General features: G+C 53.5%; 1 protein-coding gene across 1 annotated transcript; it reads left to right on the top strand.

Moving 5' to 3' along the window:
- Positions 1-586: 586 nt before the first annotated feature.
- Positions 587-2450, top strand: GSC (goosecoid homeobox). The gene is made up of 3 exons (XM_036095603.2): positions 587-947; positions 1389-1648; positions 2000-2450. Exons 1-3 carry the CDS (start codon positions 587-589, stop codon positions 2153-2155), a joined length of 777 nt encoding a protein of 258 aa, XP_035951496.2. The 3' UTR covers positions 2156-2450.
- The last annotated feature ends 13830 nt before the right edge of the window (positions 2451-16280 follow it).

Below are 16280 nucleotides of genomic sequence, written 5' to 3'. Positions count from 1 at the left end.
GACCCAATCTGAGAAAAAAGGGTGGGGGCGGAGGGAGTTGTTAACTGCGCCGCACAATGGAATTAATGAGATTAACCGGAGCAATTAGGACGCCCGCCCAGCTCGGCCGGCCCGCCGCGGGGCCGCTGAATGGGAAAGATTAGGTTAATTTCATTAATTTGCAATCCACAATCCCTTTTCTGGCCCCCGCAACCCCCTCCCCTTGGCACCTCTCCCCCTCCCCCTTCCCTAAAGCCCCCCCCCCACCCAAAGGAACAGAAAGGGCCAAATCTGGTTCTGTTTGTCATCTGCATATTACCAGGAACTAAATCCAGGATGACGTCGACTCAGTATAAAACCAACAAGAGGTTCAGCTGGTCTAAACTCCGTCCTACCCGCGGGTTGAGTTCGGCGAACGCTGCTGCGAGGGGAGGGCGGGAGGAGGGAGAGCGGACGCAGGGGGCGGGGAGGGGCGCGGGGCTGCGCGCTCGCCCGCGCTCTCTTTCGGTTTGGTCGGCCGCTGGAGGAGAGTGGACCCCCCCCCAACTTTGAGGCTTTTTCCCCGGCGCCTCCCCGCCGCCCCCCGGTCCCGGCGCGGGGCTCGGGGATGCCCGCCAGCATGTTCAGCATCGACAACATCCTGGCCGCCCGGCCGCGCTGCAAAGACTCGGTGCTGCCCGTGGCGCCCAGCGCCGCGGCTCCCGTCGTCTTCCCGGCCCTGCACGGGGACTCGCTCTACGGCGGCGGCGGCGGCGGCGGCGCCTCCTCGGACTATGGCGCCTTCTATCCGCGCCCCGTGGGCCCCGGCGGCGCAGGCCTCCCGGCCGCGGTCGGCGGCTCCCGCCTCGGCTACAACAACTACTTCTACGGGCAGCTGCACGTGCAGGCGGCGCCCGTGGGCCCGGCCTGCTGCGGGGCCGTGCCGCCGCTGGGCGCCCAGCAGTGCTCCTGCGTCCCGACGCCCCCAGGTAGGGTCGCGCCCGCGCCGGCCTTCTTGCCGCGGTCCTCGGTCCCTGGAGCTGGCGCTGGCTTTTTCCATTTTTTTGCACTAACTTTTCTCCTTGTACATACGAACCTCCCCCCCCCCCACACACACACCTCTTTTTTCTTGGCCGATCCGGCACGGGGGTTTGTACACTTGCTGCAAACTTAAGGCGAGAGTTAGAGGAAACTGTAACTTAGTGGCTGCGTGGGGAGACGAGGTTTTTGGGATTCCCTAACTGGCCCTGAGAGTGTGCGGGTGGACGCTCTAGCACGCTTCCCCCACTGCCCTGCATTTCCGATTTCCGCGCGCCCCCAGTTCCCAGCGCCCCGCTGCAAAGGATTTTCTAGGGGGAGCGGGTCGCGGCGCGGGCGGGCGGTGTGCGCAGTGGCAGGGGAGCCGGCCGACCGTGCGTCCTCTGTCGCAGGCTACGAGGGCCCCGGCTCGGTGCTGGTGTCCCCGGTCCCGCACCAGATGCTGCCCTACATGAACGTGGGCACGCTGTCGCGCACCGAGCTGCAACTCCTCAACCAGCTGCACTGCCGGCGGAAGCGGCGGCACCGCACCATCTTCACCGACGAGCAGCTGGAAGCGCTGGAGAACCTCTTCCAGGAGACCAAGTACCCAGACGTGGGCACCCGCGAGCAGCTGGCCCGGAAGGTGCACCTCCGCGAGGAGAAAGTGGAGGTGGGCGCGCCTGCCGGGCCTTGCCGGCGAGATCGGGCCCCCGCCGGGTTAGCTCGGCTCTGCAGCCGGGCTCGGCTCGGGTCTCCCTGAACTTGACCGACATCCTGCGGCGGCCCGGAGGCTGCCGGAGGGCGCCTTAGGCCCAGGAAGTTGCAGGGAAATGCGGAAGCGGGACCGAGTCCCCCGTCCTTTTGTGGGCGTGGGTGCGGGGTCCCCGGCTTCCGAGCCCACGCCGGCGTCACCCGCGGCCGCCGAGGGCCCCCCCCGGGGTGCCGGGGGTGCCGGGGCCGCCGGGGTGGGGGGAGCGCGCCTTTGATCTTAACTGTTGTTCTGTCCTCCGTTGCGCAACAGGTCTGGTTTAAAAACCGCCGTGCCAAATGGAGGCGGCAGAAGCGGTCCTCGTCGGAGGAGTCGGAAAACGCCGAGAAGTGGAACAAGACGTCGTCCAAGGCGTCGCCCGAGAAGAGGGAAGAGGAAGGTAAAAGCGATTTGGACTCGGACAGCTGACGGCCGCGGGCCGGCTGTGGCTCTTGCCTAACTCGAAGGACTTGCACAGACAGACGATGCTACTTTCTTGCACACGCGCTGCCTTGCGGGAGGGGGTCGAGAGAGAGGAACGAGGAGCTGTAAATAGTGTACAGAGCCGGGAGGGCCGGCGCCTGGGGTCGGGGTCGCGCCGGGGCTCGTAGCCCCGAAGTCCGAGGCCGCCGGCGCCTCGCTCCCCGCCGTAGTATTTATAGTTAAGTTAACGGTGACAATACAATAAAGTGATGGCGATGTAGACGGGCCACATTCTGTATTTCCTACCAACCTCCCCCACCCCCATCTGAGGCCCCATAAAGAAATCTACTTAGTCTTGTAGCTTCGAAAGAAAAATCGGGCAGTTCTGATCTGTCCCGGAAAAAAGGAAGAGAAAAAGAAACTCTGGGCATGAATCGTCACAGGACGAATGTCCTGATTTAAAATCCACTTCGTCTCCAGGGCTGCAGGGAGAGGGGGAGAGGGGCTTTGCCGGGCTGCTGGGGGTGGGTAGCATTGCCCAAGAGAGGGGACAGCATGGGGTTCCTGTTCCCCCTCGCCCTGGGGAGAACCAGGACTTTTTTCCTCCTTGCCCGCGGCTGGGAAGCCGTAGCGGAAAAGCAGGATCCACCACGGAGCTGGGCGATCCTGGGAGCCTCTCCAGAACTGGCTCAGCCATCCCTGTTCCCACGAAATCCCCAGATCTAAGGTTGGGACTCCTAGGGGGGAATTAGGTGGTGGGCATGCCTCTCTCCCAATACTTTTTTGGATCTTTCGTGGCTGCTCTGGGCTGCCCTACTGTTCCACAACCCTGCTGGGAGCAGCCCCTGTCCTGCCTGGCGGCTCTTAAGCTGCGGCCGGGGGCCCACTAGGGATCTCCGCCTGCGCTGGGCCCATGGTGCTTTAGCCCAGACATTTGGGGTGGCCAGATCTGCGCCCTGAGTTCTGTCGGCCAATCGGGTATTAGAGTGTCGGGTGGCCGCCGAGGCACCTTGAGGTGGGAGTGCTGATGCCCTTGGCTTTCTACCCCCCCCATCTCCCCTGTGCACTAGATGGGGTGGGAGGAGGCCAACCGCTGGAGCGCAGCTGGTTGGCTGGTCAGAAGCTTGAGAAGCTTCCCAGTGCTGGTGCCGACTGAGCTGAACGCTTGAGACAGGGATGAAGACAAGGGCATGCATATTGTATGGTTTCCTGGACCACTGGCCAGGGGTTGGGGTGGGTGGAGACCAAAGGCCAACAGGAATGGTTTTTAATGCTTCAACTTTATTGATTTTACAATAAATCCATTTTATAGATAAGGAAGCTAAGGCTCAGAGAGCTGCCGGGGTTGGTGGATGTGTGTGCTCCCCAGGGAGCAATGAGCTGCTCTACCTTTTCGGCTGCCTGGGGTATTTGGTGTAAGGACCCTCCAGGGGAGGTCTGTGCATCCCGCCTGTGGAACACAGCACATGCAGAAAGGAGGGCTTTTTACAAGAGGCGGTATTTTTTTCCCCCACAGCGTTTTCATGTTTAAAAGGTAAAAGCGACTCCTGGAGTGGGTAAAGGGACACTTAAGAAATATGGAGTGACTCCCAGTTACCACCTTTTTAATAAGGAGTATCCCCCAGATGGAAGCAGGAGACAGCTGTTTGGAGGCCAGGTGCCTAGAGGGTCAAGGTCACCTTGGCTCATGCGTGACCTTGAGCAAATTTCTGAACCCATTGGCTTTGCACCTTCTGGGACTGTAAAATGGGCACAACTGTAATACCTCCTTCCCAGGGCTGGCATGGACAGGAAAGGCACGGAACTCCTATAGAATAGCAGCTGGTATGGGGGGAATCCTTCAACATGGCTACATATTTTCTTTAAAAATACTGTTATGATTTATATTGTATCAGACCCAGCACTTCGAGATTTATGTCCATTCTCATTTTACCTTTCAAGAAACTCCGAAATGGGGGAGTTGCCGCCATTTTACAGATGAGAAAATTAAGGTCTCAGAAAAGTTAAACTTTAAAGAGTGTTCAGCTTTAGAAAATAATCATCTTTGGGCATCTTTGCCCAGGTAAGTCTAATACCATAATTGGGAATGTTTCCACTAATACCAGTTCTGGTGAGAAATAGTTCGAGGCCGTTACACTAATTTCTAATGAATCTTGCAATGGCTATTACATCTCTTCCTTAGACCTCAGACTTCCATGGTGAGAAAGCCTTGCCTGCCTTATGCTCCCCTTCCTCCATTGCTGTTCCTAGGTGCTGTCCTCTGTCCCACTGGAGAGGGGTGAGCCTGCAGGGGGCGGCCAGGAAGAGCTCTGACTTCTATCCTCCCTCCAGTCTAGAACATTCTAACATAGGACATAAGTGGGCAGCATCATTCCACCCTGAGACATCTGATGTTCCAGAACTCTGTTATAAACTCCTGTGTCTCTCTGTCCATGACTTGCCCTTGGACTCCCTATAAACAGGGATCTTCCAGTTTAAAAAATGATCTGCATTTGTCTGATCTGGAGAGGTGTCCAATCAGGTGGCAGGGGGAGCGGGATTGCAGGAGGAGTAGGTTCTCAGACATTCTTCCCCCAGGAGCACCTGGTGAAAAGCCAGGACAAATGGGGTATGCAAGGAGGTAGGGGGAAAGAGCCAGGAGTCTCCTCCCAGCTTGGCCCCAGGCAGATGCAAGCTGGCAAGACGAAGGTCCTTCCCTGTCCTTCCCACGGTGCATGAGCCTAGGCCCAGCTCACTGGAAACAAACATAATAAACATCTGGAACAAAGAGGGAAATGTCAGGATGGTCTAATTATATATAGTTAACCCACCTTTTACATTCCGCAGTCAGCTGTGGGGCTCAGACTTTTGTCTTAGCCTGGCCAATGGAGTCAGGGAGGGACAGATAGTGTCATGGAGCAGAAGGCACTTGGCCTTTAAGAGCTGTCTTCGGGCTTTGTCATTGTCTTTGAGAATTTGGATCGCAGCGTTGGAAAGTGGTGTGTATGCATGTTGAAAGGGTCAAGGCATAAGGCAAGCGACTGCCTGGAAGGCCTGTAGCCTATACAACACCTTCCCCCCCAAATGAAGGTGTTCTCCCCATTGGACAGTCGAGCAAACTGAGGCACAAAGTTAACACAAGGGGCCAAAACGAGAATTGTCATCTTCAAGGGACACAAGGCTCTTAAAATTTCCATAAATCAGGCTGCCTCACGGAACTGAGAGCGTTCTTCCCGGTGGTGATGCAGCTGTGTATAAAGTTCTCCGACAGCAAATGATCAAAGGACTGAATGCTCTTGCCCCTGGGGGACATAGGAATTAATGTGCCCTAAAGTGCCAGAAAGATTCTGGCAAAGAAGAATAATGACAGTTAGAGCCCCTCACAGGAGTCTTAGCGCTTTCCACCTCAAAGCCCTTCCACGTACATCTCTGGCCCTCTGGAGGGGAGAATGGCAGCCCATTTTGCAGGTGGGAAGTAGAGACTCAGACAGACTAAATTGCCTTGCCCGGAATGCATAGTAAATGGCACAGCAGGTCTTGGAAACCCAGACCTGAGCAGACGCTCCCACACACGTCTTGGGGTGGTAGCAAGGTATGAGGTAATGGCTTCCAGCTGCCACAGGTCACCTGGGCCAAGGAGGGCCCTGGCTGCAGGCAGCTGACAAGGACGGAGAATGGAGGGTGTGGGGGAAGAGCCGGGATTCTCGGGTTCTGGATATTGCTGCGTAGCGGGTATGTTCTCACCATTGTTGCGGTGAGCTGTGCGTGTGTGAGGTGGGGCACGGGCCTGCAAACAAGTGCTTTCTAAACCACACTCCTGGGGTGTATGTTTCAATGACAGTTCTTGAATCAAGTTCCCTTTTACAGACTTTTGAACTTGAGCTCATGTCTTAAGCCTCGTATGAAGGACAATATTTTAATGGGTATGTGTGAGATCGAAGCTGGTAGATTCCTGTTTCATTTCTTTGTGTGTGTATGTGTGGGGAGTGGGGGGTCGGGCAGCCGGAGGCTGGGAGGTAGGGGGTCACAGGGTGCTCTTTGTGACTCATATGGGGTTTTAAGTGACTCAAGTAAAATTGTTCAGGCACCAAGACTCCCACCCAGAGATCCCCGGTCAGGTCCCACAAATTCACTTTGCCTTGTTCATGGCAAACTGCAAATGCAAACCTCCACCTTCAGGAAGACGGAATTCCAGCCTGGGGAGGGCAGGGCGATGGTGGTGTGGCAAGTGGATGGCTGGGTGGCTGGTACCAGCGTGCATCTGGATGGGGCCACGTGCTCATCAAGTGACCCGGAAGAGGTTCCTTCCTCATCTGTACAGTGGGCTCTGGTTGAGGATTAGAAGAATAATCTAAGAACCCAGCAGAGTGTCTGACACATTTATTATTATGTGCTTTGAAAAGCACCCTCAAATTGGCTGGATAATGTCCTGCATACGTAGGTTGGAATTAGGAATTGAGGAATGCCCCTTGTTTTTAACTGTTGCTGGTGTAGCAGTTTATGCATGACCACAGGACACAGACTGTAATGACATTAAATGTGACCACCATGGATTTAAGCCAAGGAAGCATCTGATAAGGCGTAATAGGTTGTATTCTCCCTAAGAGGTTTAGGACGAGGGGTTGAAGAGCAAAGGAGAGAATTTGGTGTGGGTTTGGATTCCAAGTTTTATGAAATGACCTTGGAGTTTTTCAAAAGTAAAATGAAAACAAAATGCGGCAGCCAGTGCAGAGCTCCTTGAAAGTTCTAGAAGAGATGGAGCCAGCTGGGTCTTTGGGTTGCAGGGGCTTTGCGCTTGTTGGGGAGACATGGTGTGTCCCCGATGCCTATCCCTGGAGCCATGTAGCAACGCAGAAGACCTCTGGCTTGGTTTTAAATCTGGGGGTGGGGTGCGGAAAGGCAGTCTTTTGCAGTCCAAATGACCCACGGGACAAACAGGATGAATCATAGCATGTTACGGTATTTTTAAGTGGGTCTGTAATTTTTGGATTCTAGCGGCCGTCATTTGTTCTCAGGTGTCCAGCCCTGGGAAGCATTAGTGAAGAGAGATCTTAAGAATCCCTCTCCCAAACCCTCCTCTCTTCCCTGGGATTTGTTCCACTCGTACCTTCTGTCTTCCTAATTCCGAGGTCCTCTGGAGTCCGCCGACCAGAAGCAAGCGACCGGGTTCAGTCTCGCCGAGCGTTTGCCCGCCCTCCCTTAACCTGAGCTGATTTTATAGAAGCTATCATTAGTGAGATAATTTTAGCTGTGATGGACAGAGTTCAAAAGTGTCCATAGCCTTTCCTTCCTGATCTGCCAGTCGTAGAATGCCGAGCCCTGGAAATGCTCCCACCCTGTTGCATCAGGGAGGCTCCCGACCACAGAAAATGCCAGCAACAGCAGGTTAAGGAGACAGATTCTCTTTGTCGGGCTGAGTGAGGCTGAGCTCCTTTCCTGGCTATTGCCATGCTCCCAGTGCTCAGAACTAACACATGGTAACTTGTTTAAAAAAAAATTTTTTTTGTTGTTGGTGGGGGGGCGGGGAGGGAGGATGGGGCGGAGACAGAAATATCTTAAAAGTAAGAATTTTTCAAAGGAAAGCAAACCCGTGATGTCCAGCAGCCTGCAGTGAGAAAGATGGTGTTACCCCAGGTGCAGTGTCCCAGGTGGCCGCCCCGCACGTGGCCACAGGGCTGCCGGAGAACTGACCTCCTGGCAAGGCCGTCCCTCCGGAGAGGGTGAGCTTGTGGCTGGGGCTGGCCTGCGCCATCCAGGTACCTACCTGCATGCGGGCCAGCCTCGGGGGCCACCGCCGTCTGACTCGCCACCAGCGGCCTCATCGTGACTGTGTCCATTTTAATCGTGTCCCAAGCAAATTACTGACATCGCCCGGCAAAGGCCTAGAGACACTTCTTTCCAGATGGAGTATGGCTAATCCTCCTTTGAAAATCCTCAAAAGTGCTAACTATGGGACCAGGAAAAGAAAACTGCCCTTCTCCGAGAAACAGGGAGGCCCAAAGCGTTTGGAAAGTTCCCCCTCTTCGAGGGAGACTCAGAACTCTGTGAAGTCGGAATCCCAGCTGGTTGTTTCATCTGAAGATGTTCCGACTCCGGGGCCAGATGGCTGGGACATCAGGGGATGCGCATGTTCAACATTGTTTTGTATTTGGGGAATAAATATTTAAATCTGAAACTGAGTGAATCGCTTTCTACTGAAGTGGGCAGGGATGGAAAGTTGTGTGTGCTGGTGGATGTCCCCCACTGTCCTAAACATCACCCCAGCCTGCGTGATTCCTGCCATGCTCAGAACCTTCAAAGAGGGGGTCCCCCTGGGCTGGTGCAGGACGCCAGGAGTGAGTGGGGGTGCTTCCTCTGCTTCGGGGTTCCGTTCTGTTTCTTCTGATCCGTGTCTGCTTTTGCTCTCAGACTGCCAAGGCATGTGAGTGAAAATGGAGACCCCCGTCCCTTTGTCCTCAGCGTGGTGAAACCCCCTTGGTTTTGTTTCATTTTGGGCCTGTGTCCTAACTGGTCTCCGATACGAATGTGAGCAGCTGAAAACTTAACCCTTTTCTGGACTGTCATTAAAACTCTCAAAAGATTGTAGGTCTTTATGGTTTAGTTTTGAATTTATAGAAGATGTGTAGTTTCTTCTTCTTTTTTTTTTTTTTTAAGAAGGGAGATTTTTTTTGCAACTTCCAGCGGGTGTTGTAAAAAAAAAAAAAAAGGATCTTATGTTAGTTTGGGGATTGGCAAGTTTCATAATCATTTTCCTGGCCATGTCCTTATCTAATCCCTTCTAAGCCTTAGGAGGCAGGGTGGAGGTGGCGAGGGTCATCTGGTTACATAATAGTGGTTACTTACACAGGTTTTTTCCTGTGTCCGGCCTGCACTATTCTGATGGCTGTCATCTGTGATGAATCCATCCTATCTGCCCCATTAGCAGAAGGTGAGATGACATGTCTGTTCAAGTAAGGTTGGATCTTAGACTCTAAGTGCACTTCTCTTTGTGCCCTGCCGGACTTCCTTAATAAGGACCCGCCAGGAGTCTGGGTTTGAATCTCTGCCTGGTCACCAGCAGGAAATGTCTTTATGCTTCAGCCCCCTCATTTCCAAAATGGGAGGATTATCATTTCCGGCAACACATGAAAATTACCTGGGGCTTTGCAAATGCCCGTGGTTAATTACGGAAATATATCAACACAGTAACAATACTCATGAGTGTATAATTGAACAATATATTTATTCAAGACCTTCAATGAAATGGTAGTAATAATGATGGCCTCCATTCAGCCCACAGATACTAAAAGGGTGCCCAGTCTCTGCTCGGTACTGTTCCAGGTGCTGGAGAGAGAACCTGTGCCCTCTTAGAGTTTGCGTTCTATTGGAGGAGATAGTCACTCACCAAAAAGGCCGTAATTGCAGACAGTGCTAAGTACCAAGACGAAAACCAGGAGAAAAGAGTGTTAGGGGCTGCAGCAGGAGTTGGGATATTTTGCAGCGTGGTCTGAGGTCTGTGTGGTGAGGGGATTAAATGTTACCTCAAGTAATCCTCCAGAGCAGGGATGGGCAGACTGCAGCCCATGGGCCAATGTGGCCCACTTCCTGTTTTGTCAATAAAGTTTTATTGGAACACAGCTGTGCCTGGTTCATTTCTGTCTTGTCCGTGGTTGCTTTCCCCTGGAAAGGCAGAGTTGAGTAGTTGCAGTATAAGCTGTAGGGCTCACAAAAACTGAAAATACCTGCTGTTTGGTCAACCACAGAATAACTTTGCTGGCCCCTGGTCTAAAGTTGAGAGTTTAAACCAAAAATGGAAACTGTGGCTAATAAGGGGTGGAGTGAGGATTTATACCTGTTTGCCCAATGCTTCATTTCCTTCTCTGCTTTTAGCGCAGCGTTAGGCCCCTGTGATGGGGCTGGGGGCCAGAGGGTAGGATATAAGGTGGGTCTGGCAGAACACAATATGGTGCCTGATGCCAGGTTGCTGCTTTCTCAGTGATGTGCAAGAAACAATTTTAGAACAATGGAAAACAGGATGTCAGGAAGTGCTAAATTATGTGGCTTTGACTTGGAGATCAAGAGAGAAGACAACCGCAACCCCAGAAGGCTTCCTGAAGGAAGCGGGAGTTGCGGGGGGGTTAGGATTTGGCCAGGTGGAGCCGAAGCACCAAGACAGGCAAGTATGGTGGCAGCAAGGAGACCACCTCATCAGATCAGCGAGGAGGCCGACACTCCCTGCATTCCTCCAACACTTGCCACACCCCTGCTGAGTGCCAGGCAGGCCCCCTGCAGCGTTTGGGCTGCAAACATGAACAGCAGCGCCCCTCCAGCCATGTGCCTCATCCAGTACTAAATGCTCGGTGCGGGGGAGGACTGGGGCCCATGACATGCTGTGGTTGGGCAGAGGTGGAGTCCTAGAAGCTTCTGAGAGTGGATCATGGGAGCCACATGCTTTGAGGCACATGGTGATGGGTGGAGGAAGAGGGAGAGAGCCTTGAGGAAGAGGGAGCAGCTTGAGCAAAGGCGTGGAGGTGGGAGGGCAGGGTGGAGGCGAACCCACTGAGGGAGGCTTTGGCTTGGAGGGCAGAGGTTGGAGGGCCATGAGGGGAGCAGCCTGGGGGGTATCTAGTCGGCCGCGTGCAGTGCTCAGGTCACTATTTTTAAAAAACCAACTGGCAGAATAGGGGTCCCTGCCCTCCCAGATGTCGGAAGATAGCCAAAGAGATGGCCAGGGTCACACTGACATGCAAATGATTCATGGCCACTGCCGGCCACGGGCCTTTGTGGCCCCGCGGGGGCCGTGTCCCGTCAGCATCTGCTCAGCATCCTCTCCATCTTCTATCAGAGGAGAGAAAAACATCTCACTTGGAGCCTTCTGCAGAGAAGGGGTTTTTTGTTTTGTTTTGGAAGGGATTTTAAAATACAGTGATTTGTGGCGGGTAGCTGAGTTCATCAAAGTGAATTTTCCAGATGCTGCAATTTTTGGGCAGCTGACACGTCAAGGCTGCCTCATCTCCACCACCTCCCCAGTGCTCCAAGTCCCCCCTCCAGCCTCAGGCACCGATCCTACCCCCATGGGAACTGTCCCAGGCACGCAGGCGGCATCTTACAGAATATCCTTCATGGTTCCTAATTCTTTGTGTCTATGGCAACCATGGGATGCGGGCAGGGTGGGGTCTGTTCTTCCCATTTTACAGAGGAGGAACTGGATCAAAGTCATCAAGCCACTTTCCTAAGATCACGCAGTCGTGAAGAGAAGAGTGGAAGAGCAGAAGTCTCCGGCCCTGGAACTTTCCATTTACATCTGGCTCTGTCTACTTGCAGGAGTGTAGCTGCTCTTTCTGGATGTGGCAGCATGTTGGTTTCCGCATGAAGTGAGGCTCAAACTCATGCCCCTCCTGGTAACCAAATCCTCCACATGCCCCTTCCTCCAGGCAGCCTTCTTGGACCACTCCGGCCTTTCGTAGGCCTCAGAGACTTTGGCCTGATCGCTTGTGCATTCTAAGAGTTTGTGAAGACCCTTGGATGTGCTTGGACTTCATACAGACTCATACCGTCACGATGGTCCCCTCCTGAAATAAATCAGGCTTTGTGTTTGCCAGTGACCATGAGAGTCTAAGGCTTCAGAGGGCAGATTTGCCCCAAATACCTGTGGCTACCACCCTCCCCCAACCTCTGTACCAACGTCCATGCATTGGCATAGAATCTCACCCCTTCCATACCAGGAGAGATCAACTTCATTCAAAACCTCTGGCAAAAGGCCAGCCTGGGAGGAGTTCTGTTAACTCCGTGGCGTAGATTTATTTCTAAGCTGCTTCACCCCAGGGATCAGACCCAGGTCAGTTTTGATACTGAAGTGAGTGAGTGTTGGCAGGACCTTTGCAGTCTGAGTGATTTTGCACGTAGCTTCTCACTGGGGCGAGTGGTCACCTGACAGGGTTGTTGAGAGGTTCACCTGATTTAATGAGTGTGGACACTGTGTGATGGGTCCCATGATCAGGTGTCGGTCAAAGTCCCTGGTGGCATGAGGACTTTACCTTGTACCCGGCGGGGTCCCTGTCAGCTCTGATGTCTTTCCCCTCTATTGTTCGATCTCTCCCACATCCATCTTGCCTCTTAGAATGATGGAAGTATCTGACCCGGTCACTGGCCTGGCCAGAGACAGAAGGCCTCTGCCATGGGTTAGGTGGCTCCCTTGGAACACGGGCCACAGAGAAGCATCCGTGGAACATTGAATTTGTGCTCTTCAAGGAAAGTGTGGGGCCTCCGCAGGCATTGGACCTTTTTCTTCTTTTCCTGGAGTGGAAACTGTGTTCCCCAAAAGATATGTCCCTGTCCTAACCCTGGGAACCTCTGAATGTGCTGTTATTTGGAAAAAGGGTCTTTGTAGATATAATTAAGTTAAAGGTCTCAGGACGAAATCATCCTGGATTTGGGGTGGGCGTTAAGTCCAATGACTAGTGTTCTTATAAGAAGAAAGAGAGGAGGGGCGCCTGGCTGGCTCAGCTGGTTAAGTGTCTGCCTTCGGCTCAGGTCATGATCTCAGGGTCCTGGATCAAGTCCCACGTCAGGCTCCCTGCTCAGCGGGGAGTCTGCTTTTCCTTCTACCGCTCCCCCTTGCTCGTGATCTGTCTCTCTAATAAATAAATAAAATCTTAAAAAAAAGAAGAAGAAGGAGAGGAGACCCACCAGGAAGACCTTGGAACCCAGAGGCAGATTGGGGCGATGCTGTCACAGGCCAAGGAACACCTGTAGCCATGTGGAGGTGGAAGAAGTCAAGAAAGGGGTCTCCCTGGGAGCCCCTGGAGGTACCCAGCTTGCAGTAATATCTTGTAGCAGCCCAAAGAAATGAATACACCTGCTTTGCCTTGGAATGCTGTCGCCTAAACCTGACTCACGCTACCATTGTCTGTGATGGCACTTAATTACGGGGACCATGACTTGCTCTTTCCGGCCCCGCAGCATCAGTGTTTCCACATTCCATTTCATCTGAGGATCTGCGAGAAAGCAGCAAGGAGAACCGAGGACTCCTTTGAACTTAGGCAATTAACATGATTTTCCTTCTGGAAACATTATAGGATGACATTTATAGGAAAGACATCTACAGCCCTTTGCAGCTCCCAGAGCGGAGTGTGTGGCCTCCAGGAGAGGAGAAGAAGGAAGGCCAGTGCCCAGGCGGGCTGGGCTGGTCCCGCCCCCAGACACAGCTCACCTTTTCCCACCTCTGGGCATCTGTCCATGTGGTTCCCCCTGTCCAGGATGCCTCTTCTCCCCGCAGTGCTGGCTCCTGAAATCCCATCAGTCCTGCAGAGCTGCTCACTGGCCTGATTCAGAGGCGCTGCCTTCTAGTCCTGGGGTTGAGCCTGGCTAAGACTCCCGCCTCACAGGGCTTCATTTTCCCCTTTTGTCAACTTAGCTCAGCTCAGAGGGCGTTTACTAAGCCTCTACTCTGTATCAGGCAGGGTGTTAGATGGTGGGGATTAAAGAGTGCTCAGACCAGTTACGTAGTTCTTGCTTCTGATTTTAGGACCTAGGAGAGATCTGTAGAATGAATGAGTGAGTAAGTGCCTTTCACCACCAGCTTGTGGTTGTCCTTCCCAGGCCCTGCTGTGTGTGTGTGCTGGGTGGGGTGGGGGGGCTGTCTGTGCACACCTGCCTGTCTTTCCTCTGAACCCTGCTGCAGGCAGGGTGGACAGCAGGGTCAACAGCAGACAGACCGGAGTGCTGCAAATGCTACCGAATTTGGATTTTTGCTGAATGATTGGGCTCATGCAATGTGACCAGGTGTTTGGGTCTTCGTAGGTTACCAGGGGACCTAAGGGCATGGTGACGATCCTGCCCAGACCCCAGAATGTTGCAGGAGATCAAATCCGATTGCTGCAAACCCCAAAGAACTACCGATTCCTTGGCTGTGCTGGGATTTGTGATTTTGACACTATTTGTAGTCGTTGTGCCACAGGTTGGGGTTTACAGAGTGTTTGTTGCTGTTACCTGGACATTCAGCATCCCACTGGCTTTGGAGTTGGACAGACTCGGTCCTCATTCTGGCACTAACCTATCAGAGCAAGGCCCCACCCTGATGACCTCAATTCAAGGTCAGATGTAGGCTTTGTAACCTTGGGCACGTCCCCTAACCTCCCTGAGCTTCCTTTTCTTCATCCAGAATGAGAACATGGAATTTTCTTACCCCAGGGTCTACACGGAGCAAGTCCTCAGGAAACCACCAGAACTATTGTCATCAGGAACTTTGTGTCATGACATGATCTTGCCTGTCCGTTAAGCTAAGCTTAGGGGCTGAAGCAGGGGATGGGGAGGCGTATCCGTTACCACACCCTGGTGGCTTAACCCAAGAGAGATGCATTCTCTCACGGTTCTCGGGGCCAGAAGTCTGAAGTCGAGGTGCTGGCAGGGAGACGCTCCCTCCGAAGGCTCTCGGGGAGGTTCTGTTGCTCGCCTCTGCCAGCTTCCAAGGGCCACAGGCGTCCCGGGCTCCTGGCTGCATCACGCCCATCTCTGCACTGTTGGTGGCTGGCTCCCTGGCATCTCTGTGTCAGATGTCCTCCTGCTTTTCTCTGATAAGGACACTTAGATGGCATTTACAGCCCACCCTAACTCCAAGAGGATCTCGAGATCCTTAATTACATCTGCAAAGACCCTTGTCCCATATATGGTCACATTCAGAAGTTCCCGGGGTTGGGATGTGGACACATCTTTTGGGGGCCCACCGCGGGGCCCACTCCAGGAAGGAGGAAAAGGAGGGATTGCTGTGAACCCATTTCTCAGCAGAGGATGAAACGCTTCTCTTATGTGCTCCTCGTTCTAAGAAGGTCTGCAGCAGACCTCTCCCTTGGGTGCTCGCCATCTGGTCATGCTGAGGGTGACCTACGCATACCCGTGATGCTCTGAGGCCCCAGGGCCACCCTGTGGCACCCACAGGGCAGGCCACAAGTGCCAGAAAGATGACTCTGGCGGCAGCAAAGGACAGATGGGACTGAAGACCCTCTGTATTAGCCAGCTTGGGGTACCAAAACAAAATATCATGGAGCGGGTGGCTTAAGGGACAGACATTTATCTTCTCACACTTCTGGAGGCTAGAAGTCCAAGATCAGGCCTGCAGACAGCTGCCTCCTCTCCTTGCCTTCCCAGGGCCCTGCCTCTGTGTGTAGTCACTCCTGCTGTCTCTTCCTCTGCCTATAAGGACCCCAATCCTATCAGATCAGGGTCCCACCCTCGTGACCTCATTTAACCTCAGTTACCTCCTTAAAGGCCCCTTCTGCAAAGATGGGGGTTAGGGCTTCAACAAATGAATTTCGGAGGGGGGCGCAATCCAGTCTATCACACCCCCTTTGATTAGCTTTGCCAGCAAAAGCAACATTTTGATAGATCGGGCTTACCCGATGTTGGATTTCTGAAGTCATACGTGATTGTTTCCAGTTTTATTAATCACCCCTGCCCATCGGAGCTTCCGCCACGTATAGACACGTCATTGAGTTCTTCGTGGGCGTCTACTGGATATCACTGCCCCTAAGAAGCACTGCATATTGAGCACTGAATGCAATGCAGGGACATTTACACACCACACCGTATATCCGGGCCTCACTTCACCCTCCCCCTCTAAGCTGGGACAATTATTTGTTGCATTTGATTGATGAGGAGCTGGGGGCTCCGAGAGGGGGGATCTCCCAGCTAGGTACTGCAGGAGAGACACTGTGAAGACACCGTGAAACGGCCTCTGTCTGACCCCTCCTCCCATCATTTCTTATCCCTCTCTGCTCAGAGGAGAACCTTCGACGCCCGACTTGGGCACCTGCCACCCTCCCTTTTGTTCCCAAAAGGCCTGCTTTTTTGCCCCATGCCGCAACTTCTCCGTCTCTCTTTGGAAGGTTACAGTCCTGGCCAGATAGACTGTTGTCCTCTTTGCAATCATCCCCAAACCAGCTTTGGATCCCAGAGCACGCACAGCTTTCTCCCAGCCTGCGATTACATTCAGTGCTTGGGGGAAAAACCTTCCCCACACATAGCAACGGTCTCCAGGCTGAGCCGAGCCAAGGGCTTCCAAGTAGAGGGGTCATTTGGATCCTGACCAGCATCTTCATGGGATGGAGGTGACCGCCAGTCAGCCGGCCAGCCACGAAGTGTGGGTGTGTCTCTTTGCAGCCAAGAGATGGGGGTG

Source organism: Halichoerus grypus, chromosome 8 (assembly GCF_964656455.1).
Source record: "Halichoerus grypus chromosome 8, mHalGry1.hap1.1, whole genome shotgun sequence".
Classification (NCBI taxonomy): Eukaryota; Metazoa; Chordata; class Mammalia; order Carnivora; family Phocidae; genus Halichoerus; species Halichoerus grypus.
Note: the sequence above shows the minus strand (reverse complement) of the source record. Positions and strands in the feature narration are given on the sequence as shown.

Excerpts from the sequence above, each read along its gene's own strand:
- GSC (XM_036095603.2), top strand. The coding sequence starts at position 587 with ATGCCCGCCAGCATGTTCAGCATCGACAACATCCTGGCCGCCCGGCCG. Across the intron at positions 948-1,388 it reads CTGCGTCCCGACGCCCCCAG|GCTACGAGGGCCCCGGCTCG; the intron begins GTAGGGTCGCGC and ends CCTCTGTCGCAG. Across the intron at positions 1,649-1,999 it reads TCCGCGAGGAGAAAGTGGAG|GTCTGGTTTAAAAACCGCCG; the intron begins GTGGGCGCGCCT and ends GTTGCGCAACAG.